Genomic DNA, 26,849 nt, shown 5'->3' with positions numbered 1-26,849 from the left:
TATATTGTACATTTTGCTACGAAATGCTACTCCTTCGCCATTTTTAACCCGATTTCGATTCCGTTTGCTTTATATGATGGCACTAGTTGAGGGCTTCAAAACTTCTACACAGAATTTTGACCTTTGACTTCTTTGACCTTTGACCTTGATTTTTGACCTATATTGTGCATTTTGCTACAGAATGCTACTCCTTCGCCATTTCTAACCTGATTTCGATTCCGTTTGCTTTATGTGATAGCACTAGGTGAGGGCTTCAAAACTTCAACACAGAATTTTGACCTTTGTCTTCTTTGACCTTTGACCTTGATTTTTGACCTATATTGTACATTGGCTACAAAATGCTACTCCTTCGCCATTTCTAACCCAATTTCGATTCCATTTGCTTTATGTGATGGCACTACACACTAAGAAAAAATGATTCATTCTTGCACCTTTTAAGGGTGCAAAGTGATGTCACACTGGTGGCTCCCTATGGGTGTTATCTTGCACCCTCGAGAAATGGGTGCAAAAGTGGTACCTTGCGCAAGGGTATAACTTTGCAACCTGTGGGTGCACCTTTGCACCGCCAAAGAAGGTGCAACATTGCACCCTTTATTGAGGGTGCGAAGTGGTTCCCTTGGGTGCATACTTCCACCCACACTAAGTGGTGCTAAGTTGCACCCTATTCTTGAGGGTGCATCTTTCCACCCACACTAATTGGTGCTGAGATGCACCTTTCTTGAGGGTGCGATCTTTCTCCCTTTAATTTTCGGCGCAATTTTGCACCCTCTCTTGCCTCTACTTTTGGTGCAACTTTACACCTTTCGTGAGGGTGCAAAGAAGCACCCTAAGTTCCAAGATTGTAGCCTCTTTTGAGGGTGCGATTTTGTGCCATATATATAGGTATAATGTTGCACCTATGTGGTGCTTATTTGATCCATGGCTGCAGCAAAATTGATTCTTTAAAGGAGCCAGTCAGTGTCACTGTCTACGCCTTTAGAGGCGCAATGTTGCCCAGTATAACCTCAAGTGAACCTTGAGATTACTGGGCAATATTGCGTCTCTAGAGGAACAGGCAGTGACACTGATTGGCTCCTTTAAAGAAGCAATTTTGCAGCAGTTATGGATGAAATAAGCACCACATATTTGCAACATTATACCTATAAGGTAAATATACTTAGCATCACATAACAAGGTACAATTTGGTTACTTAACTACTTTAAACCTTGAATAGTGCGAACTAATGCAAGCCTGTTTGCTCAGTATATCAAACTTATGCTGTTGTTGCACTCTGCAAAGTGAATAAGATTGGTGTGATTTGGATCCTGTGAATCATGAAATGTGTGCGTGGAATATGTGAGTTTTGAAATGTTAATGTAGAAGTTAACTTATAGTTGTGTTTGAATGACATACTAAAACCAAATATTTACCCAATTGCCTTTCCAATGAGGTGAGCACTATCACTATCTATCAAACAAACCCTCTAGGCAAGAGCATACATCTGCATGAAGGAAGAGGTAAAAATATGATATACATTTGTCTGGATACGTTTTATTCAAAACGTACTTGAATACGTACTTATTCACATAATCTATAAGAATAAGATATGCTTTTTGCCAGTACACAAAGCCTCAAAAAACAAAAGCATGCTACGTACATTTCTAAAGTATGCACCATATCTAAAAAAAAAAAAATGTAAGAGGATTTAACAAGTGGTTTGTATGCATTTAAACGAATAGGCCTACATATTTCCATGCGTACAATATTAATGTAACAGTGACGTCATCATGAATCATCAAAAAGATATGTTTCCAGCATAGACATGAATTTATCTAAAATTTAAAACATGTCTTACAGTTAGGAGTTTGTTTTATAATGACGATGCCAATTGTCTTAAAGTCCTTATCACGACATGTCTTGGTGTTCACACTTATTCAAATCATGAGATTCTTGGCACTTAGATTACGACTACAATTTATTATGGTTTAGATACTTAACTGACATACGCATACCATATTCAGGTATACGGGCATTTCGATGAAAACATCTAAATACAAGGTATAATTATAATATGAAAATCGAACTTGATACCAGCCCTTATGGGCTACCAATGGAGACTAGGTAGAATCGAAGTTATCATGGTTATGTATTCAGATTTTGTTTTGGGTGATCAATTCGAGTCCCTCGAGCTGAGATTCCGGAACTGCAATGAGCAAATCATCATAATGACTAACAAAGTGACTGAGAATAATACATGCACCAGTTTCTGTTTCGTTGTTCTATACATAGAAAGTTGTTACGTTTTCCAATCCTCTGTAGGCACACAGGGATTTGCAGATCACCTTTGGCTATAACGCCATGGTCGCGTGCAAAATGATTGCAGCTTATCTAACTTGTAGTTTCCGAATAGGGGACTACCGTGCTTATACATATTAATCGGATGATAGACCCCGTCAAAGAGTAAATTGCGGATATCGTATACCATTGTCAAATCCACATTTTGTTCTGTGCACAGTTTCACTGGACTCTTATGAACCACTTAAGCATTACCACATCATGGAGTATAAGAATAATCTTATGTTATTTCCTTGAAACGGCTGCATTTGTATGAGCGGGAACAGTTTGGCATCATACATGACTAAATGCATGTATTATACAAGGTTTCAGGACACTTTGAACCGTGTCCCCCCCCCCCCAAAAAAAAAAAAAAAAACCAAACACAAAACAAAACAAAGCAAAACAACAACAACGAGTGAAATGTTGTATACCCTAGGCCCATTAGTGTATGATCTTTGTCCTTTGAATACATTGCCCATGTTTTTCAACGAATAGGCATCTGGATGCAACGTAGGTATATATAAAATGATTTTTTTAAAGGAAAATACATTTAACCACTTCAGAAATAACTATGGAACAAATAGCATAATATTGACACGTTCCCTTATTCCTAAATGACGTGACAGAAAACTTTCCTCACCGAAATCATTCTGTCGTTATTCAAGTACAAGACATTGATGATTATATACCTAGTTCGATTAAAAGTATACATGGAGTAATTGCAAAAGTATCTAATGAATAGCATGCTTCAGAACTACTGTTTGTCATTTATTCTATGACGCTAATAATAGAGTAATTGTTCCGCCATACTGCCAGGCAGGTTGTAGTCCTCCTACGACGTTTGTTCAGCAAATAAGGCACAAAATAAAATTTTGCGAATTTTACACGCTGTTGCCAAAGTATCTAATCTTCTTTACCACTATTCTCCGACATAAGGTATGCTGATGCTGCATGAATTAGAAACGGAAGCTTCACAAATATTCACCATCTAACAAGGTAAAAGCAAAGTGATGTCTTGCCCCCATATCGAATTTGTGATTACACTGATTTTCAAATGTAAGCTCATTGACTTTTTGACTGTTGACGGAGTCGGACTTCACCAATATCAACACTTGACAGCCATCTTTAGATGTTCTGGGGAGTGAATTTGGTGGTCATATAGCTCAAAAGTGTGGAAAGTTATTAAAAGAACACCACAATACTATGTCGACAGTGCTTACAAGGTGAGATACAAAGAAAGAGCACGAAATGACATTGTAGAATTTGACAATGACCTACAATATTTGACCTTGAACGCTGGCACCCACAAGGTGGTAGAAGTAACTTCATCCAACCGTACATACATATGCAAAGTTTCATTTGGATACCTCAAACAGTACTTAAAGGGGAATGAAACCCAAATGTACCCGTGGATTGGAGCAATATCATAAGAACACATAAGTGAACATGGAAAATCGTATGATCCAGCGGAAGTTATGCATTTTTTAAAGTTTCAGTGTCACTTTCATGTATGGAAACGTATATGAAGAAAATATCAAGGGAATTCCATAAAATCTGATTCTAAATGAAAAGTACAAATTGCCTCCACTTATTTGTCGTTGCCATAATGTTAAGGGTAGTATTACCCCCACCCCCTTCTGGAAGAAGTAAATCAAGTGCTCCTTTTGTAATGCTAGAAACGTGAAACTATGCCTATTTTCTTTACATTTCTTTATATAATTTTCCATGGTTGACGTAAAAGATGTAGCTTTCTCATCTCGTAATGGCGGCACTGAAACTCTAAATATATGTGTATATATAGCTCTTCAACGGATTTTCCGATATTCCTCAATTTGTGACGATGTGTTCAACTGCTAAAGTAATCTCCCTGCATTAACTTGTCCACTTGTACTTTTCGTTTCATTTCCCTTCGTGATACAACGTTGCCATAATCGATAACAGACTGATGTACGAACGGAGGGACAAGCTGAACAACATCATTTCTCTGGTGACAATTCCTTGTAAAAGTATACACCATGAAAACTTTAGGCTGGTAAACTATATCAAGACAATTATTGAACAATATTGTTAATGAAATGCCGTAGGTTTTTCTTCGTGATAGTTGCCTGTTCAGATCAAGGCTTGCAATGTACTGCTGAAGTATGCATCGGGTGTTTCTGCCTTGTCTGGGATACTGAAAGCCACAGAGCACAGAAGGCCGGAAACATTGTAGCGAAGGAAGACACGATTGTATACAGGAATTTGGGCAGATTTCACAACCATCCAGCCAAATAGTGCGCAGCATTCACAGTGAAGATTGTGGGATTTAGTCCTGCCAGGTTCTGAAAGAGATTTTGGCATGAATAAATAATGACTGAATAAGATTTCGAAGGAAATAGGTCGTTTACACTATAGGCGGTTTTGTTGCTTACATAAACTAACAGGTTGCAACTATGACCATTGACCAGAAAATGGAAAATTAAATTGATTGCATAGATTTACTTCAGGTTTCTAACGTCTTTTGCTGAAATAATGAGAAATGGTTTTGAAATAGCTGCGATATCCAAAACAGAGCAATAAAAATATAATATAGGACTCACTTTTTATCACGATCGCTGCGTTTTATTTTGTTTTTGGATGGCTCATCCATTTCAAAACCAATTTTCATCAAATAATCTTTAGAATTCCTCTTAGAATGGCATACTCTCTATCATTTCATAAGTAGGTTCTTGGTATATCACAAAAAGTTAGAAGCCCAAATCCTCACCTCCACCAATACTATACCATCCCTTTAAGCTTTGATATTGGTTTCTAAACAAATCCGGTCGGATAGATTTATTTCAGCTCTTTGTCATATAAGTAAAACATGATAATGTTGCAAAGAAATATTCCTCTTATATTTCTAGTCACAAAGCAGATGGAATTCCCGTCTCCCATAAAAAAATAAAAGTGCAGCACTTACTTTGTCACAGACATACAGCATGTCCTCTCCAGGCAGACGGGGAATTAGGAGACAGCATGCCGACATCACTAAGTAGAGCTGAAAAAAAAATAAATGTGGAATAGCCTGAGTAAAGTCATGTTGAAAAGAAAAATGTGGCGAATTTGGACTGAGATGAAAATACACACCTTTTATGTAGGCCTGCATACATTTATGACATAGGGCATATTCATAATATTCCCACATTTTTCCTGACCAACTCAAAGTCTACATAACATAAAATAACAAAGTAAGACAACATCAAAATTAATTACATGCCAATTTAACATCAGTTTGCTGTATATTTTACACAGTTAGGAACCGAAAGGAGTAAGACTTATAAACCTCAGCCATTCAGCCGTTGCTGAGCTTGCCACAGACGATGGTCCGGGTGCTGGCCATGGCAATGGGTGTAATGATGCCCATTATGGTAGACACCTCTAATCCTGCTACCACACACACACAAAAGTGAAAATATAGCCCCCTCTACTTATTCATAACATTGATTTGATTTACTTTGATAATACTGGTTACAGAAAAGAAGATTACCCCCCCCAAAAAAAAAAATAATAAATAAATAAATAATAATAATAATAAATAAAATAAAATAAAATAAATAATATATAAATAAATAAATAAATAAAAAATGAAAAAAAAATGAAGATTCTTGCGGGGTAGAGATGCTGCCTGTATGAGTTACAATCCATCATGGAGTTTTCAGGAAAAAGTCCAAAAAAACTGAGAAGACGTAGAACGGAAAAGGCAAGAATGAATGATCGCAATGGTCCACTTGAGTAACATATCTCTCGATTATAGATGGTATCAAAAATTGCACTATAGTCTTATCAAATTTTCCGCAACCCACTGAACCGTGGCTACGTTATAGTAACTGATAAAACTGCGTTCATGTGTAATAATACGCTTTAATATAATATACTTCACGGATATCACATGCTGAAAATCTAGATGAATCAATAACCTGAAAATACATATACAAGTGCACATGTATTACGGATTAATCCATTAATGAAACTTACATATTCTGTTGAGGAATCACTCTGTCCTTCAGAATTGCATATCAGTTTACGTGATCAGGAGAATGCGCGCAAATTATTGTATCTTGCTTGAATACCTGAAAAGGAAAATCAAGTGTCATGAGTTCAAGGCCACTGTTCATGCGTGTGTAATAATTTTGCAGAAGAGCTAACTTATGTAAATGTGACTACATAACTCTCTCCATGGCAGCTTAATGTATAGTTCAATTCTTATGCACTGCCTTGCTGCATACAGGGTGTACCCAAGTCCACACCTAACACTACCTGACTACAGAGAATTATCCCAGCATAAAAATGAGCGTGCAATGTTTGCCATTATAAGTTTAGTTAGTACACTAGTCTATTTATCCATAAGTTTATCAACAATTATTCATCAACTTCAGTTCCGTTCCTTTTATTCGTTATTAATCAAATGTGGTATGGCACGACGCGATGTATTATCCTTGGGGATGTGTGTTTGTGTGTGTGTGTGTGGGGGGGGGGGGAGGTGGCGTAAAGGTTATGTTAAGGATACACTTCCTATAGGAATATCCGATTCCACGTTTTCTTAACTATTTTGTTTTGTTGTTGATCGGTAAATATAAAGAATTACTTGAAATTTGTGATTATGTATGTGTTCACTGTATTGTGAGTATAAATTATGCTTTTTGTGTATGTAGTGAAAATTGTAACATTTATAATGTGTACATGTACATGAACATATGTGAGTTTATGCATGTATGTAGATATTCCTATGTGCACGCCCATGTACCAACAAAAAGAATTTCCTAAATGAACAATAAATGAATCTGAAATTTGAAATCGGAATGCCATGACGTCTTTAGCAAGACATTTTATCGCTAAAGCTGCTCTAATTCCACAGAATGGTTACGAAACAAAACAAAATAGAACATAAAACAGCACGCATAAAACTAGCCAGTTTTAACAGAACTTCAAAATGAACATTTTAATATTACTGCCTGCAAACCTACATTATAAGACATGGCTATACAACCAAAAACATAACAGATACAAGAAATTTGATGAAGGGTAATATCGAGAGTAAGGCCTTGGTCGAGAACATTGTGGATATTTCAAATCATGCTTTACGATGATGTTTTAACTCACCATTTTCCACGTGGTAGGAATCTGCGGGGTCTTGATATTATGAAGTGGACAAAATAATTTTGAAGTCAGAGTTGCAGTAAGCCGCTACGAAAAGCCTCAGAAGAGCTGATCTGCTATGGAAATGGAATTTGCGCTAGATGCTCAGCTCAAACACGCATGAACGAGCTGTACAATGAGCCATCTGGGAGTCAACTTAATTAGTTCGCACGACTCAACAATTCATTGAATTCATAAATCATGTTCAAGAAAAGAATGAACATGCCCACACCAGGTGACCAAACTACTGGGTCCGTGAATTGACACTCTAGGAAACATCCATGTCATTATTTTGCATCGAATGTATTCTATGGATTAATAGGCGTTTAAAAAAAATCCACTTTTGATTCTTAATAATTCAGTAACTATATATCAGATAACACTATCATTGATATGGGAGATAGTTGTATAGTGTACAATTTCGTTGGAGGTGGTTTAAAACACAAATCAGTTTCATGAAATCCATGATCAATTTCACAGTTAGGTTACAGATTTTGCTCTATTTCCAACCCTCTGTACAAAATTTTCACTTTGCACAGGGGTCAATGGGTGTGTATGGGAGTATGTGGTTAACACCCTGACAATGGTGTTGAACAATAGCCAGGGTTTTAATGCTTTATTATTTATTCATGAGAAATTCCACTATCACAGCTAGTCTTTATTCATTCTAAAATGTGGTGTTTGCAAGGACACGGAAACATGTGCTTACATTTTTCATGTGCATGCATTTTACCCTTAGGCTTTACCGTGCATGAATCCATGAAAAAAAAAGGGGGAAAAAATCAACCCTTACAAATAAATCGTGTAGTTTGCACCCTTATATATCCGCGAGTTTGCTCTCTAAATGATTTTAGTTTATCATTTCCTTTACGTTCACTTAAAAAGATATGCATATATAAAATGTGACAATGGTATGAATAAAATGACAATGTGACAAACAAACACACAAAGCAAACAAACAGCAAAAGATATCAAGTGAAGGGGTGAGTGAGAAGGCAATTGGCCTTATTTAAAACTAATCCCGGAAAAGTAAATACATTGTATATACAGAGAAAAACATCGGCACACACAGACACACAAACACACACACACTCACACATACACACACATGCATACACAGACAAAAACATGGACCAGCGCATATTAGCAATACACAAGATGTCATTTTCACAAACACACCCTATCTTGCTAGTCTCTTATAAATTCGTAAAATGATATTGGTAACTTCCAGAAAACCTTTCAAGTAAAATACGTTTGAAAGCTTCCTTAAAACTTTGTACCGTTTTCTTACATTTCACATCAGAGTGGATGGAATTTCAGATTTGAGGGCCTTGAAAAAATATTGACTTTTTTTCTGTCCCGAGATCGAGTCGCAACGAAAATCTTTAGCGTGTAGTAGGGTTTGATTCCATCATCACACAGTAAGCATGCAGGGAATGTTGTGACATATTCCATTTCCATTGGTCAATACCAGACGAGCAGTCAAGTATTCTTCGTTAGCTTGTTCGCAGACCCTTTCACCAAAGACTCAACTTCATTTAAAAATGCTCCGATGAATGATTATGAAATTATGGGAGAACATCAAGTTTTATGATGTCTTTAAATAAACATGTACATAGTAGCACCACGACGGTATGCAATATTGTATTCAAGTGTCGATCAACACCATATGGGTCTTTCTTTGAGACTTGTTATGGGCTCAATATTGCACCTTAGCAAGAATGAACCACAAACAGGAAGATATGTCTTTGTAATGGTAATTACGTTTCGACATCCAAACCAATAATAGATAGGTTAGGTGAATGTTAAAGACACGGGGATACACGAATAGAAATTGCTAAAAAAAAAAAATGAAATAAAACGAACATTATTCTAATAGGCATGCCTGGGCAATAATCTGATGTTTCTATTGATAGAGAATTCTATTTGAAGATTCATATCAGTTTGCTTTGTCAGAATCATGAGGAAAAGTGATAAAATAAACCGGCTATCCAGGGTACAGTTTAAACACTTTCACATGAAACAGCTCTGATTAACACTTTTGCACAATAATATTTCTGTTCAGAATTGACTTTTGTTTTATATGCTTTTATCTTAAAGTATAGGATTTCATTTGAAGCAAAATATAGCCAAAATTATGTAAACGTCCAAAATGAATCTCCAGATTGCTCAGTGAGACGGCGGCATCGAATCCCGATCAGCGAAGGCACAAATGCACCTGTGGAATTGTTTTGTACAGCAATAGAAATCTGACGACTATTTGAATAATTACATCCAGTTGGAACTTCATCTGTTAAACCTCCTAGGTTATGTGTACAATGTGATTGGTCAATACCAGACAAGCAATCAGGTATTCTACTTTTGTTTTTTTAGTAGACCCCTTTCATCATGGAGTCAACTTAATTTGAAAATATACTCTCGATGAATGATTAAAGAATATGAAAGAAATTTAAGTTTCCTGATATCAAAAAATATATGTTCATAATATCAGCACAAGGATATGTAATATTGCATTTTAGTACCGAGCAACACCATAGGATGGCCTTTGTTTTGAGACTAGTTTGGGGCGTAATATTGCACCGTCAATGACCGTGGCAAGATCGAACCCAAAATGAACCATATAAGAAGCAAAGTTCCACCATTTTCTCAAATCGTGTAGTTTGCACCCACTTTCGCGACTTCGAACCCTTCTTGCTCCCTCATTGAACCTTTTTTTCTTAGTGTGTAGGTGAGGGCTTCAAAACTTCTACACAGAATTTTGACCTTTGACTTCTTTGACCTTTGACCTTGATTTTTTACCTATATTGCACATTTTGTTACAAAATGCTACTTCCGGCGGGGATATATGTTACGCACCGCGTAATTTCTACTTTTCCTTGTTTCTTTATCAGATTATCCGAGTTTGATTAATCTCCGGCTTTTGTTGTACTCTACCATACCAAGTAGTTTTTACTGAAGTGAACGTAATAAAGTCGGAATGTGTTTGCGGTTCAAAGCGCATTGGAACATGGGGATGACATTTTACGAGCGAATAGGTCTTACCGACATGCATTGTTTCGGTAAATATACTGGTGATCACAGTGAAACTTTGCGCCGCGTTCACTGCTACTTTATAATGGAGATAATGGAGAACGGGACGGACAGTAATACTGAAAGTCGTAAAATTAAACAAGCTTTTGAATATCTATACATTTTGCATAATTCTCATGAAACCGAAAAGAGCGAACACAATTAAATGCAAATGGCGTACAAAGGTGACAATAGACCTAATATTGTGTCGGGTTTGAATTCATATCCTCTTCTACGGTTTGGTATCTAAATGATCAATTTCTTTGAAGCAGAAAGCAGACTTTTACATTTTTGCTGTACTGTTTCACGACACGACACACAAAATAAAGGCACTCGTCCCATGCATTGTTCATGCTTTGCTGGCATTAGTGCTTGCGGTCACACAAATACACTTTTGTGTCTTACAAGATCGCAGATTTTTTTTTTTCATTATTACCACATTCTTTAGTCATTTATCCGTTTTATATGCCACTGACAGCTTCTAACATCTGCTTTACCAAGCGAAATGGTGAATGAAATCTAAAGGATTTCCAGTTATCCGTATAGAACTCCCCTGGTCAAGGAAGAATTATTCTCTTTTTCTTCCTTTTTTTCCCCTCAGCTCCCTCTATTGTTAGAGCTTCATAATGCAGGCTTCGGCTGCTTGAAATCGCTAGTACCCCTCTGTGAGAAAGTTCCAAGGAAAATACACCTGTTCCTGTGCAAACACCACTCGTCGTTAATTGTCCGCATTGCTTGCCGACATCAAAGTGCTCTTTAGAACTTGAAATATTAACTCGTAAATGGTCATTAAGGTTACCCTAATGATCTGTCAAGTTCGCGTGCCTATAAAGAGGAAAAGGGGAAAAATGAAGTGCAATTAATTCAAAAGCCGACCCTTGTTAAACCCAACCCCGCCTCCAACGCGCCTGCTCCTGTACTTCAAGGATGAACGTTGGTTTTAAAGGTAAACCGTTTTGTGAAATCCGAAGCTATCAAAGGAAATATCTGTGAATTATTGATAGTGTAACTATATATTTTTTTTTGTCGTGATAATTGCAGTATTTGAACCAATTCTATAATATATTCTACTTCCAAGTCGTTAGTAGTGAGAGCGTTATAGAGATGATAAACGTCAACATAATTTGACCGGTGGAATGACAAGGTTTGTTTATTATTATTTTTTTTTTACATTGTGATCGATAAGCGAACAATAAAGATTATGACAAAGGCGTAACCAACTATTTTGCTTTGACATCCGTCAGTGAAGTGCATCTAGTGGAAATGAATACAGACATAGGTGAATAATATTGATTGTTATCATTTGAAACCAAACACCTTCCTCTTCGTCTTTGCAACATTTATTCTTACCAAGACTCACCCCCTCCCCCCCCCCAATCATAGAGCCGCCATCTTTGTGTGAAAAGCTTATTAAGTAAATCAGTACAGACAAAATGTATTCCTGTTAAGGTTAAGTTAGCAATTACTGCAGTTCCATAATAACTGAATAGTATCCATGTACATATTTCACTTTGATGCGCCGACCTGTTTGCCGGTACAATTCAATCAAAGGACTAACAGTCCTTCCGCTTTGGACTTACATTTGGCGTGAAAGACATCGGTCTAATATGAAAGACTACGGGAGCATCGAAGTCAGCAAATCAATTCACTCAGTGGTGTTAAGTCTTACGGTCCCATATTTTTATGCGTGCTCTACTGAGTTACAAATTGCTTATATCCTGTCGTTCCATGCACCATGATACAATGATGCGAAAGCTATGGTCGTTTTAGGGCACTTGTGGCTCACCAGATGGGTTAGATCCTCCCCCACTGTGTTACAAAGCCCCTCCTCGTGTCATGACAACCGACGTCGCGGGATCACTCTCATCGCGGATTTTCGGGCAAGGGAGATACTTGCGCCACTTCTCAAACTTCGTGACATCCTTGTACGCCTTCCGGAACGACCGCATCATCCAGGCGTAGAGGTAGGGGTTTAGGCAGGAGTTCAGCCACATGAAGAGGTTCGTGAAGCGGTGCAAGGGCGTCGGCATGATACCGTGCCGGTCGCCCAGGATGACAATAGAGTATGGGAACCAACATATGAAAAATATCAGGAACAACATCATTAATTTCTTTGTCAGACGTATTTCCTCTCGGCTCAGTTTTGGTATTCGATTAATGTTGTTCAGAGCATTGGAGTTGGCATTAGTGGACATTCGTTCGTTGCGGTTGATTGCAGCAACGGTCATTCGGCTCTTCCGCACCACCCAGAGAGTGAGAGCGTAATACATTGGCAAGATTGCCATTGTTGTAATGACGCCCGACAAAAATAACACGGCACAGAACCACCAGTCCTTTCCCTCACACACCATGGAGCAGTGGCCCAAGTCGGCATTGTATCCAACTTCCCCAAAGTTAACTACTTCCGGCATGATTACTATGAAAATTGCTGCGCAAGCCAGAAAACTGAATGTGCACAGCAAAACCCAGTGGTTACATTGCTTTAGAAACTGGTGCCTGGGTCTTGTGACAGCTATGTACCTTGTGATCGCTATCACGCACAGCATCAGGACAGAAAGGGCTAAACAAATCAGTGCCATGTAGCCAATGACCTTACAGTAGATTTCCGCGTAGGGCCACCTCCCTCGTAGCAATGTGAGGATGAAGAAGGGTGTGAGAGTCCCCGTGGTGATGAGGTCCGTTGTGGCCAGCAGCACGATGAACGCATTGCTTCGCGTCCTCAGTGACGGGGACTTGCACACGGCAAGTATGACCAAGATGTTTCCGAATGTGCCCAGCACCGATACGAGCGCGAGAAACGCTGATTCAAGGATTATGCCAGCGTGCGGGACAAACTCATACGCCGTGGTTGTAGAGGTGGCGTTCCCCGCCGTCATCCCGATAGTGCTTGGTAACGTAGGCATCCTCTGCGTTTATTTGTCGTCATCGATGAAACGAGATCAGAATCAACTTTTGCACCGGTGTTGTGTCAATTTGCTTATGAAGTCAAGCCAAGCGTGAATATTTCGTTGCCCTTCAAATAATGTGCGGCGTGGCTCGTGTGCTGGTTTGATGCAGTATTGAATTAATGTGAGATGAGTCGGATTTTCAACGTTGGATGTCGTGACATTAAAACACTTGAGGCTTTCCACTTGAGATGTTGTCAGTTATCACATTGACGCCCCAGCATCATACCATCGCAGGGTACAAAGTCGTGCATCTTATGGTTTTATCTCTGTCAAGGAACATCCCTCCGACGTCACGCCTTCTGATTTCTAAGAGCGCGGTGCTTTAGAGTGTCGTAACATTTCCCTAATGTTCCTCCGAGCACGATTTCGTGTTATTTACAAAATGTGTATAATGATGGTAAAGGGGATGGGTGGATGGGCTGGTATCTTGGTTTTCTCGCGATTTTTCCCCCCACGAGCTGTTATAGCGCCTCCTGGACCCTGGCCTTTGAAGGTGGTCACGCGATATTCTTACTTGATATTACTTAGTCCCGGTTGATGCCTGGAATGAACCAGTTGACAACGCTGTATCGACGGCTTTTATTCAACTACAGAAGTGTAGAGGCTTTCAATGCAACGATTGAACGGGAATACACGGGAATGCCGAGGAATGCACGGTAATACAGTGATGTTTGCTTTCATGATAAATCCATCACCAGTACGTCCTGTATGTGCAAGTCCCCGCCACAGTAGTCGCGATTGCCGTGTTGAGGCGATGTTAGAATTGTTCACTGATCAGGACAACGATGTTCACTCTTCTTGGCTCGCATGGAATTTATGGAAGTCATGAAATTCACCGTCGCGATCGTCTTGTGAACAGTCACCGGTTGGTACACATTAAAAACAGGTAAAAAAACAACAACATTCTGTTGTGACGCCACCCATGCACATCCACGATATAGCCAGAACAAAGTTAATTGCGAGACTTCATACGACTCTCACATGTTATCTGCTGAGCTTCACAAACTCTTCTCCACCGAATGAAAGGGTCGTGATTAAATTCAGCTCAAGTGCGCCGTTCATTTCCTCCCACCTCATCGATTCGAGTTCGGAGACAGCAGTGTTATTGCTGTGAGGTATCACGGATGTGTGCGTTATGACGCGAGCCCAACAAAACTAACATAACACTTAAAAGAATAGGACTCAGTGCTGCGTGATACCTCCCTTTGCTGTGAAATGCGCGCGTGCACTTCCCCTGTAGCGTGCGATTGTGGGCTCTCCCAACCTCATTCACAACGATTTGGGAGCAATCCGATTGGTTTGCTGAATGCATAATCAAAAATGAAATAGAAAAACAAAACCATCAAAAGTCTTAACAGCGAGCGCTGCGACAACGTAATTCCGATCGACAGCCGACCAATTTTTCCCGCCTGCACGTAACGCTTGATATTTTATGTTCCTGCTCATCCGCCCTTTTGACTATTACGTCATTATGGAGTCAAATCACACTCGTTTACCGATTGAAACATGATACATCTTATAGGCACAGCATACGCAGTTCTGGAATCACAAATTGAATGATGTCCTACAAATCAATTTAACAAGATATGCCGAAATCCCCCATCCCCGTTCATCCCAAGAAAACATTCTCACGCAGTTTATACGACAAAATCTCCTTTTTCTTTTTTTTTTTGAATGGTTGCCCGTGGTTACCGATGTCGGTTTACTGTCTCTGTGCGATAGTTTCATTCAAGCGAATTCCATCTCACTATCTTCCGTAACGCTGTCATCACATACGTAGATACTTTCGCGCGAATTTAAACTCTTGCAGTAGTTTTGCTGTTTTCAAAACACTGAATTTTCAGTAGTAGGGGACGAACCTACAATCTGGATAAATATCTCAGCGAATTGAAGTACTTATCGTCTCTACTACTGTATATATTCTAAACTTCGCAGGTGTGATATTTCGCATACTCATTCAAAATTGCAAAGCATTTTCGAGAGTGGTTGAATTCACGATCAAGTATAACACCGACCTAATAAGAAAGAAGAATTATTCCTCTAACATCTCGCGTTGTTCCACCTTGGAAATGATATACAACACCTTCGTGTTAAATAGGAAAAGCATGTATTTCTGAAATTCGCAAAAATAAACGCACCGCGAAATATACCGTGTATCCTGTACGGTGTGTCAGTCACGATGGAAGTGATGATTATAATACTTCTAGTCCTGCTATTAATTATTATTCTCATACTCGTAGTGATAATGATTACAGAATGATTACATTTTCGTTATTATTGGTGTGAGCGTAGCCATTATTATTATGTTCATTTCGACGGCTTGGTGATTGCATTGTTCTTGATATTTTACGTATGATTATCTCTCTGTCCCCGTCTCTCTCACACTCCTATCAGGACCAAATCAAGGACTGGTTCCAAGAGGTGCAAACGGTGGGAATCCCAACGTCTAAGGAGTTCTCCCTGAGTAGCACACTGGGAGACCAGGTCCAGATACGAGCCTGGAACATCGCCGGTCTTCCCACCGACAGCTTCTCGGTGGAGAATGGTATCATCATCAGGTGAGCCTGTTAATGATTGACGCACCAAGACTCATTATGATGTGTTTAGAAAAACAATTAAATTTTAGTTTTATTTCCATCAAGCAAACTGTTCGACAAATATACCAACAAAGTATACATTTGTCAATTCATATTGTTCACTGTTGTTGAACAATTTGAAAGAAATTTATACAAGTCATAAAACGTATTATTAGGTGTCCTAAGAGTTTGAGTATGACCAGACTTGATGATACCACATTAATGTCAGAAGAAAAAAAAAACTGTGCCAAGTCTTGCTTCCACTCCTTTATTATGTGCATGTGTTGTTTTGTGTGAATGTATGTATGTATGTATGTATGTATGTATGTTTGTATGTATCTTTGTATTATTGATATTTGTTTTTATGCTTTGTTATTATGCATTGAGATCAAGGCTGTGAAATGTCAATTTACGTCAAACTCCGATCTTCCGAAATAAGTATTTTAAATATTCAGCTGTTTCTTTGCTGTTTTTTGTTTGTTTGTTTGCGTTTATGTTATAGTTTTGATAAATGCGGAGCAGCTTTCGTAGAATCATTGATTGAAAATTCTGACGCATCATGTCATCAAATATGTTATATTAATGCACAGTCATGATTTATACTGATACAAGGGGGGGGGGGGGGGAATGACAATCAATCCCGGTCCTTCAGTTTTGATTGTTGCTTTTCATGAAGGAGGCGTTCTGGTAATTTATCATCAGTTTGCAATTGTGCTACTCAGCCAACTGTATCGCGCGCTGTCAATCAATCAAATCCCCCTATGATGAATGCCGTAGTAACCAAATGGCACATCCGCTTGCGAAGACTCGAGTGAGACCACTCCACAACACGAAGCGCACGCCACTCGCCCACAATTCCAGTGAGCGGGCTGTGACTGAAAGGATAAATAGCCAGCCTTTTGAATTTGTGAAGCACTTTGAAAAATTGATGCTTATACGTGGGTACTAAGGAAAAGAGATAAGGTTTTAAACTACTACCTTGTTTTGTGATGCAATGTTTAGGGAATCACTCGTACATTCTATTACAAATGTTCTTTTAACAAACTGAACTAATCTTAACATTCTTCAGGCAATATTAAATCAAACTCTTTGCACATTTTACTTTGCTTGGTAAATTCCTAATTTCGTTAGTTCAAGCATTGCTGTTTAGAGAAGAGGGGCATAACGATGCAATGCCAAAGTGAAAGAGGACGATCAGTATCTATATAATATACTTCTGTAAACAAATCTCAATGCTAAATCATGAACACTTCCCAGATCCGATTTGCCCGCTTTTCTATGACGTAGTATATTGCAAAGCAAACGTAAAGCATTTCGATAGTTTGCCATATTGGTTTAGATAATAACTGTCGAACTTCAGACCCTGAGAGGGTCATTTGTCACAAAGAACCAGAGAGGGAAGTGGAGTGCACCTCGTCTATCATTTTCTCTCTCTGTCTCTCTTTTTTTCGTCTGCACTTCACCATACCGCCGTGTGTCCATCTGTTGTGGTGTTTCCTTGGATACCGTCCGACGAGCGCTGTTCCGTTCGCACCCAACTTTCGTCCCTTCCACGATACCGTCACCCCGCTATTTAGACGCGCGGACGTTCAGAGGGGGAAAAACATGTTCTGAGCGTGCGTCAACTTGACCCGCGCTGTTGCGCACGCTCAGAACATGTTTTTTTCCCCTTTGAACGTCCGCGCTCCCTAGTGTTGCTTGATTTGACGCAAGTCCAGCAGGCCAGCTGTATATACACCTATGATATACATTGCAGTATCGCTTAAACCAGTGGTGAAATGAATGAAACACTGGGAATAACTTGATTTTGAGTTCGCACTTGGGCTTACTAGTACGTTTCGCTGCGCCGAGTTTATTTCTACTGCGCAGTCTTGAATTGTTGTTGTTGTTGGTATTATTATCATTATTATTATTATCATTATTATCATTATTATCATTATTATTATTATTATTATTATTATTATTATTATTATTATTGAATGAGAAAAAAAACATAAACAAAAACAAAACAGAACAAAAGAGAAACTGCAGGGATTGGGGTCGGTATGATACAGCAGTTGGAGCTATGGTTACGTGTTTGAGCTGGATGAAGAAAAAACAAACAAACAAAAACTTACACGGCCAGTTACACAGGAGAAAATGTTGATTCATGATTTACTCCTAATTCTTAATCGTCCAATCGTTTCTACGTTGATAAGGACAACAGTACTAAGGTACAAATGGGCTATGGACATTTCTGTTATATTCCTCCTGATGTCATCGTTATTGGTCTTTCTTTTTTTATAATGTTACATTAGAGGAGAAATTCAATTTTGGTTGATACGCCGAGTATTATCGACAAATGAATGTTATTAACACTCTGCAGTGAGCAGTGAGTTTATTTTATAGAGTTATGTTTAAAGACATGAAATGTAAGGGTTTGCAGCGCCCAAAATAAGCCGTGTTCGTCACAATGGTATTAGGGTAATTCCGTGAAGTTGGGGCACAAAGTGTGACATTTCAGCATAACTCAATACTAATTACATTGTATGCTATACATACAATTGTTTATAGGCTTTACATTTGTATTGAGACCATACATTTTCCTGGAAATTTTGTGCCATTCAGACTCAATTTTGATGAAGTTATTAAAACGATATGTAACGGTGTCCTGTAGCATCGTGACGTGTCATTGTAGCATCGTGATACTTAAGATCTGGTCCTAAAAGACAAATTAAACGATGCTATGCGTTGTCCTTTTTTGTGACATTTGGTGGACACCGCGTAGTATAGTGACACATTGTGTAATTTTCTTGTAAAAGTAAAACTGTGGAAAGAAGAGTTAAGACATTTAGGTATCTGACTACTCTACTAATTTTGCATATCACATCAAATTTTAGTCAAGCTAATTGCCATAATTTGTCTCTTAGGACCAAATTTTAAAATATCACGATGCTATACATGGACACGTCACGATGCTACAGGACACTGTCACGTATTGTTTAATAACTTCATCAAAATTGAGTCTGAATGGCACAAAATTTCCAGGAAAATGTGTGGCCTCAATGCAAATGTAAAGCCTACAAACAATAAATGTATAGCATAATTAATATTGAGTTATGCTGAAATGTATTTTTTAAATATCACGATGCTACATGGACACTGCCCCAACTTCATGGAATTACCCATTAGTGATGACTTCAATGTATTTGGTTCTTATTTGCGTGCCTGTGTAGGCACATTAAAATCGATCCCATTTCGATTTCTGGATGATGGTAGCCCCAAGGTTGTGAGCACGTCGCACGTAATTCGGCAGTGTGAGAACGATGGTGTCGATTAACTTGGCAGCTCTCAATTCGAGCTGCGCAAATATGTATTGTCCAAATGTATAGATTTGTGTGCATGTTTGTGTGTGTGTGTGTGTGTTTTGTGTATGTATATGTGCGGATAGAGACAGAAGAAAATAGTGAGATAGAGAGAGAATTGTGTATATCAGTTGTTTGAAATTATTGTCTTTTGTATATAGGTCTTGCCGCTTCATGGCGTTTTCACGCTAATGACTCTAATAGGCTAGATGACCACGGGGCAGCAGTTAGTTAAATAATGTTTGATGTTGCCAACGCTCTGCTATAGGTCCACGCAAACTGCCTGAGCTGGCTAATTAACTTTTGTCCTCAAACGAAACGCTTGTCCCCTTTCTCTCTTTCCCTCTCCCTCTCTTCCACCACCCCCTTTTTTTTTCTCTTTCGATAATCTAGGTCATGGCGATTGATGATGCAGCCACACTAAACAAATCTATACCCCAGTTGATGAGTTTCTCTATAGTGTTTGGACATCAGCTTTAAAGACTGCCCCGTGTTACGCTCTAGTAATTATGCCGTCGAATTGACCAATTTACGAGATATGATTCGCTCGTATATTCGCATATTATCCCGCCCCCTCCTTCCATGTCGTTTCTGTAGTGATATACGTCTTGCGCGCGACATACAGTTATATTCGGAGAGGTATATAATTTACTAATGAAATGCCGATTTAAGTAATTTGCAAGCCAGCAGGCGCCAATTAAACTTAGCACAATAAATGTGACGAAGAGATTTGTATCAATATTCTTTTTCAACTTTGGCTGTATTTGTATCTGTTCATCAGCTGGATGCTCAGGTAAAGGGGCATAACGAGATGGAATTAAGTGGAGGGGGGGGGGGGGGGCGGGGAGGGAGCATGGATGGTCAAGCTCCGGAAGCTTTTAGTCACTTATTCAGAACACTGTGCCTGTAAGCGCATAATTGTTTTCCCAGTCTGTTTTAAGTATCTTCAATACCACAAGATGCACAATTTTTACCCGCTAATTAGAAGGTTTGCCTTTCCCGCAACTGAGTATCTTCCAAACACCATTTGTAACACATTATTTCGAAATTGTCAACTTCGTCAAGCGAAATCTACCGTTTGTTTGGATTCAGTTTTGTTTAACTTTGCTGCAACTTTTTTCGAATTGTCACTTTTTGTAAATGTTAGTGTTTTATTTTCTCTTTCTTCCTTTCTTTTTTTTTTTAGGGGGGATGTGTTTGTCATGTTATCAGAAGCCGCAAAAATGAAGACTTAACGCCTTGATTGAAACGTTACCGATATATTTCCGCGTGTTTTGAAGATCACCTGATATTTACAATGAAGAAACTTGTGTTTGCTGATCGTGGTAATAACAGCCTGTAAAGTTACTCGGTCGGTCGATACCATTTCATCGATAATGAAGGTTCTGCCTCTGTTCAGTGGTCGAGAACGTAAAGTCAGCTTTCAAATCATATATACACTCTGTACAATGAGAGTGGTGGGATACTTTCAATCGATGGGAATGCGATCGGGTAGGGTTGTCAACAGCAAATTCGAACACATCCCCCTGGCTGTAGATCCTCATGTGTTTGGCGCTGTCTTTTTTACGCACACGTGCGTGTTTGATCAAATTGATCATTCATTGGCCTTGATGCCTGGGCGTTTAATATCATTGCTTTATAAATGACATGCTATGGCCTTCGTTGCGTTAAAATCCATGTTTTCTTTTTCCATATCCCTCTCTCTCTCTCTCTCTCTCTCTCTCTCGCTCGCTCTGTTTTGTTTTCCACAGCAACGCCCGCCGATGGCCGCTGATGATCGACCCGCAAGGCCAGGCTAACAAGTGGGTGAAGAACATGGAGAAGGCGAACAACTTGCACGTGATCAAGCTCACCGATTCGGACTTCGTGCGTACGCTGGAAAATTGTGTCCAGTTCGGCACGCCTGTACGTATACCAATACCCCCATCCCATAAACTAGTCGGAATAAAAGGAGGGAAATGTTTTTACACGATAAACTTTAGACATAGCTAATATTTGAAACGTGTTGATTCCCATCTAGTGTGCGCTAGATTTTATGTTTTGATTAGAAAGAAAGTAAAGAAGAGAGAGGGAAAAAGAGGGAGAGGAAGAAAGGAGACAAATATTAAACTTCAATTAGTGAAATTCACTGTGAAAGAGTAAAAGTGAAGTAGATTGTAATAGGGCGCCAGAACACTCCCATCTATGTGTCTACGGAATATGATATCTTTTTTTTTTTTTTTTAAAGAGATGTGCGTAAGAGAGAATGGAAGATACAAATTGTAGACAGAGAGGGAGAGAGGGAGGGAGTAAAAGAGTATGAAAAAAAAAAGTGTTATGCTACTATGGCGCAAACATTTTAATGTTGTATAGTGATTAAATTCTGCATGGCATTTTGCCAGTCAAGGTGAGTCAAATTTCAACAAACAGAGAAGAAAGAAAGCAAAGGGGAGACTGGAATAGAATGTGAGCAAGAAAGAAAAAAAAAAACACGTAAAAGTTTTTAAAAAAAGTTAGTCAAGGTCATGTGTTATATTGCCATGACAATAACTTTTTTCAAGGTTTTTCCTTTTCGACTGATTTTGACGCCATTTTACTTTTTTTTTTCTTAAGTGCTAGGCATTGTTGTCTAGAAAATTTTGTGTTTTTGTAACCTTTATGGCAGGTAGATGAAATTTTCATTTTTGTTTCTCAGTCCTTGATTTGTGTCGTTTTGTTCAGTGTTTTATTTCATGCAGTGATATTCTTGAATTGTTCGGGGCACTAATTGATTTTCAAGGCTATACCAGCCCAGCCGAAAGCATTGCGCTTTGTTATTGCGTGTACATGATTACGCACTACGATTACGTGGCCGTATAACAAAACAACTTGAGTAGCGGAAAATGATAAAGGTCAGGCGAGTACTGTATTTCTTCACCATTGTTCGCCGCCCCAAGTACACACACAGAACAAGAAGAAAGAGGGCTAAACTTTCTTGTATGTTACCCTAAAGAATTGTTTTCCCCCGATGGTAGTATATTTCAAAGCATTGCCGATAGTTTGCTCACTACGTGGAATGCCTCTTCTAGCAGATATTATCAATTCACCGCCTGAAAAAAGAGAAGGGAACATACATTTCTAGGTGTTTTCGTAAGCTAGAGATACAATGTAAATGCCTTCAATGTTTTAGTGTTTACCTTAAATCACAACCACATAAGCTTTGTTTCGCACGCGCCGAAAAAAACCCCACTACATTAATACATACATAAGATATGTATATTATTCAGCACTTTCGTCGAGTTTGATAGCGACAGTGGGTGAAAGTCTTTTTTTAACGCCTTTACTGCGGTTGTTTTATCACAACAACTCATTTCTAATGAAAACGGTAAGAACATGCTAACCGAAACGTCGAGAGTAGGTAGTCCCTTTTCAGGGCCAGAGACATACCCAAGAAAGAATACACGGTGGACCGTGAAGCCTTCTACTACTGAACGTCCTACCGTCACGAAAACCTTCAAAGATTTTAACAAATCATTTCTTAATAGATACAATCAAGGTAGAAGACACATTACTTCGCGCATGACGAGCGAAGCGAAGCTTAGCGTTAATTGATGTTGGCTTGATAAGAAGTGCGGTACACTGTACCTATTAAGGAAGAGGAGGAGGAGGAGGAGGAGGGGGAGGAGGAGGGGGGAGGATGTCGTCTTGATTAATTCTGAAGATATACAGGTGGTGGCACAATGTGCCAAGACGCTTAGATTAGCGTATTAAACTCCTCTCGTTTATATCTCGATCATAATAAAGAGCGGATTCGCGGAGAAATATTGACATAACGGATCTGTGTATATTTCACCGTCAATCTTGTCCAACCGACATTATGATTTTTCATATTGGGTGGTGAAAGCTGCACCGTGGGTATCAATGATGCGCTCGCGTGCGCTTTGTAGATTCATACGTCAAACGCCGAAATTAAATATGATTCCGGTGAGTTATTTTAAGAATCACACACACACACACACGGATCATGGAGGTGTACGTTATTAATGACCGAACGAAAGTGGAAAGTCTTCAAAATTTCGCAAGCCGCGTTGTTGTGTACACTACACACAAAACGGGCGTGACTTGATCCGGTCAGCGTGCACGCTTTACATACACTATAACAAACACGTGCTCGTGCTCGTGACATCGGGGCTTTGCCTGAGAAGTGTCACTCATGTTGTCTTTTTTATTTTTTATTATTTTCCTCTCTTTCCTTCTTTTTTTTTGTGTATTAGTTTTATCTCTCACTCAGTTCCCCCACCCCCTTTCTCTCTTCGTACACTACCTGGCAATATCCTTGAAAAGTTGTAATTAGAAGATGGGCTTAAAATGTTTGCCGTCCTGAATCAGCGAAGCGCTTCCCTCTATACTTCTTTTAGAGCGCTCTTCTCATTTCTGTTCCCGCCACACCCCTTCCCGCCACACGACATTGCTCTGCTGACGCGCTCTTCTTGCACTGGTGCGATCACTGTTGTATCGACTTTCTCCGCGAAATTGAAGAATGGATTCGATACTATTTTACTCGTCATGGAATGATCGGAGAATTATTTGTTTGCTAGGAGGATTTGATGAGGACAATCTCATTAGTAAAAATGTAATGCAGGTAACTAAAGAGAGATATTGGAACAGACACAGGATGATAGAGAGTCGTCGTCGTCTTAGGAGGAGGAGAAGGAGGGGAGGGGAAGGGAGAAATCAAAATACACTGTACTAGTATAGGCTGAAAAAAAAAAAACAAAACACACATACAGAATAGAAAATAATGGAAATTATGATCACAATGAAAAAGTGTAATATCGTGTTTAGATCGCCGCGGCCTCGTACTGACAATAAAAACACACATCAACAATTAGATATATTATGTAAAGATTACGAGAAGTACGAGCCCTATTAACCCTTGAAAAAAAAAAAAAAAAAGCAAATTGTTGAATAAATGTAAGGGAGAAGAATAACCTTGTGGTGTCCGATAATTAGAGCTGCTAAAAATGACATATTAAAAGGCTAAACGTCTGTTATGATATACCCGACGGCCTCGTACAGACACACAGACACAGACACAGACACACGCAAAACCCCAACAACCCACAACTTCAACAATTATATATATATATATATATATATATATATATATATATATATATATATCTATCTATCTATATATATATATATATATATATATATATATATATATATATATATATATATAATTGTTGAAGTTGTGGGTTGTTGGGGTTTTGCGTTATATATCTATATATATATATATATATATATATATATATATATATATATATATATATATCTATCTATATATATATATATATATATATATATATATATATATATATATATATATATATATATATATATATAATTGTTGAAGTTGTGGGTTGTTGGGGTTTTGCGTTATATATCTATATATATATATATATATATATATATATATATTATGTAAAGATTACAAGAAGTACGAGCCCTATCAACTCTTGATTCGATAACCTTGTGGTGTCCGATGATTAGAGCTGCTAAAATTGACAAATTAAAATGCTAGACGTCTGTTATGATATTACCCGGCCGGCGTAGAAATCAGGGCCACACTTTTGCCGCCCAGGCTGTGTGTCGATATCGCAAATCGATGGAAATGACCTTTCTTGGCGAGGTCCCCCACTGAGGACACGTTTAATATAGCGATCTCGTCTCATTGTCTCGTTGTTGTACAACGTAAAGACGCAATTCGCATGCCCGGAGGAACGTCTTTCTCTAGATATTACACATGACCTGCTCATTAAACTCTCATTTAAGTTGCTTTATGAGGTTTTAACAAAAAAGTCAAGTAAACTTAAGAGACAAAAACCTGGTTAGGTAAAAAAAAAAATCCACAGGAGTCATCGATCGGACGACTTTGTTTTAAACTACTTCCATACTTCCATATCTACTATAGATAGGACAATGGTTGTGTACGTGTCTGTTTAGTATTTCAGCCGCAGTTCTTATGCCGATATGAAATCATTATATCACTTGCTTATGAGAATCTGTGCGCGTGACTTTGTTTGTCGCAAGACGCAGTGTAGCGATAACAGACGGTTTATTTACAGTCCGACTACGATTATCCGGCCGTCTCTTATCCGGACGTGTTCATAGTGATTACGCAGTGAAGACGAAAAAAAAAGTGAGTTAAACGCATTAAAACTCCTGTAAAACTCACACGATTTTCTTATAGGATTCCCAGTCGAAGCATATTAAATATGAATTTTAAATTACAATGTACCTTGTTTCAATTTCCTCGTAAAAAAGGGGACTGTATACGCCGAACTTTTCGCGAGGTTTTTATTTTCGCGAATTTCGCGAGTCAGGTGCTATTCGCGAATTCAAGACGTGCACGTAATACACGTCTTCTCCGGTCAGTACTGTACTCCACGATCGCGAATCTAACCACTCGCAAAGTCGTCGGGAGTCCCGATTCATGAAAATTAGACTCGCTAAATATACTGATATGGCGTATTAGCCGGACTGGCGCCGGTCCCGACGTGGCCTAATAGTAGAGGTCGGGAACTGTACTTGCTGTAGAGGTTTTAAAACACGATTGTGTAAGCATGAACCTTTTCTGTTTGGAGCGCGCGCCCGTAATAATCTTGTTCTCTATCTCCCGACTCCTTCCCCCCCGCTGGGCGTGTCAGGTTCTCCTGGAGAACGTGGCCGAGGAGCTGGACCCCATCCTTGAGCCACTCCTGCTGAAGCAGACCTTCAAGTCCGGGGGAGCTATCTGCATCCGCCTGGGTGACAGCACCATCGAGTACTCGCACGACTTCCGCTTCTACATCACCACCAAGTTGAGGAACCCGCACTACCTGCCCGAAACCTCCGTGAAGGTAAGAGCGCGGCGCAGCGATCTTTGAGATCCTACGTTTTGTAGGCAGTTGCGGTCTGTCACGCAACTACCCGCGGAACCGTAGAAAACATTTTCCTTAATTTTAGGTACATTCATAGCTGTTTCCCGATTTTCAATCAGGCATGAATACATTTTACTGCTACCTTATTCTTCGTATTCTATTGGTTCTGCCGCTATCTGTTACGAAAAAGAAATGCTTTATGCTTCAATCTACTGAATTCATTTCGTTTTGATATCGACGTAAAATTATGACATCACTGTGTTTAACTGACATACTAAGACAAGTTCCCTATCTGGATTTTTTCTGAATTATGGTTGCTTTTTATAATGTTGTTTCCAATGTACATGTATATCTTTTTTCCCCTAAAGACTTGCATGATGCTATCCTTCTCCTTCTTCTTCTTCTCTCTCTTTTGTTTTTGTTTTGATACTTTGTGTTTCTGGTTTTATGGTGTGTCGAGACTGTTTTTTTTTTTAATTACATTTTGAAACAGACGATTGAAAAGATCGTGTGCTACGGTACTCTGCCAGCGGTAATGGAGAGTTCATGGTAATA

At 38.9% G+C, this 26,849-nt stretch overlaps 2 protein-coding genes across 2 annotated transcripts in view; one reads left to right on the top strand and one right to left on the bottom strand.

Moving 5' to 3' along the window:
- LOC139709540 (dynein axonemal heavy chain 7-like) overlaps positions 1 to 26,849 on the top strand; it is a gene marked incomplete at its 5' end in the record, with an annotated part of 75,583 nt that overhangs the window by 19,027 nt on the left and 29,707 nt on the right. The window contains 3 exons of the mRNA XM_071621498.1: positions 15,885 to 16,048; positions 21,162 to 21,315; positions 26,082 to 26,273. Of these exons, the coding sequence (XP_071477599.1) occupies positions 15,885 to 16,048; positions 21,162 to 21,315; positions 26,082 to 26,273 (510 nt within the window). The remainder of the gene's footprint in view (positions 1 to 15,884; positions 16,049 to 21,161; positions 21,316 to 26,081; positions 26,274 to 26,849) is intronic.
- LOC139709536 (G-protein coupled receptor moody-like) lies at positions 12,357 to 13,418 on the bottom strand. The gene has a single exon (XM_071621494.1). It carries the CDS (start codon positions 13,416 to 13,418, stop codon positions 12,357 to 12,359), a length of 1,062 nt encoding a protein of 353 aa, XP_071477595.1.

This window comes from Diadema antillarum, unplaced genomic scaffold (genome assembly GCF_040938485.1).
Source record: "Diadema antillarum isolate AM-2024a unplaced genomic scaffold, OU_Dant_1.0 seq00001446_RagTag, whole genome shotgun sequence".
Lineage (NCBI taxonomy): Eukaryota > Metazoa > Echinodermata > Echinoidea > Diadematoida > Diadematidae > Diadema > Diadema antillarum.
The sequence above is the reverse complement of the archived record's forward strand: the minus strand, read 5'-3'. Positions and strand labels throughout refer to the sequence as shown.

What these genes read in the sequence shown, in the direction of transcription:
- LOC139709536 (XM_071621494.1), bottom strand. Translation starts at nt 13,418, where the DNA reads ATGACGGCGGGGAACGCCACCTCTACAACCACGGCGTATGAGTTTGTC.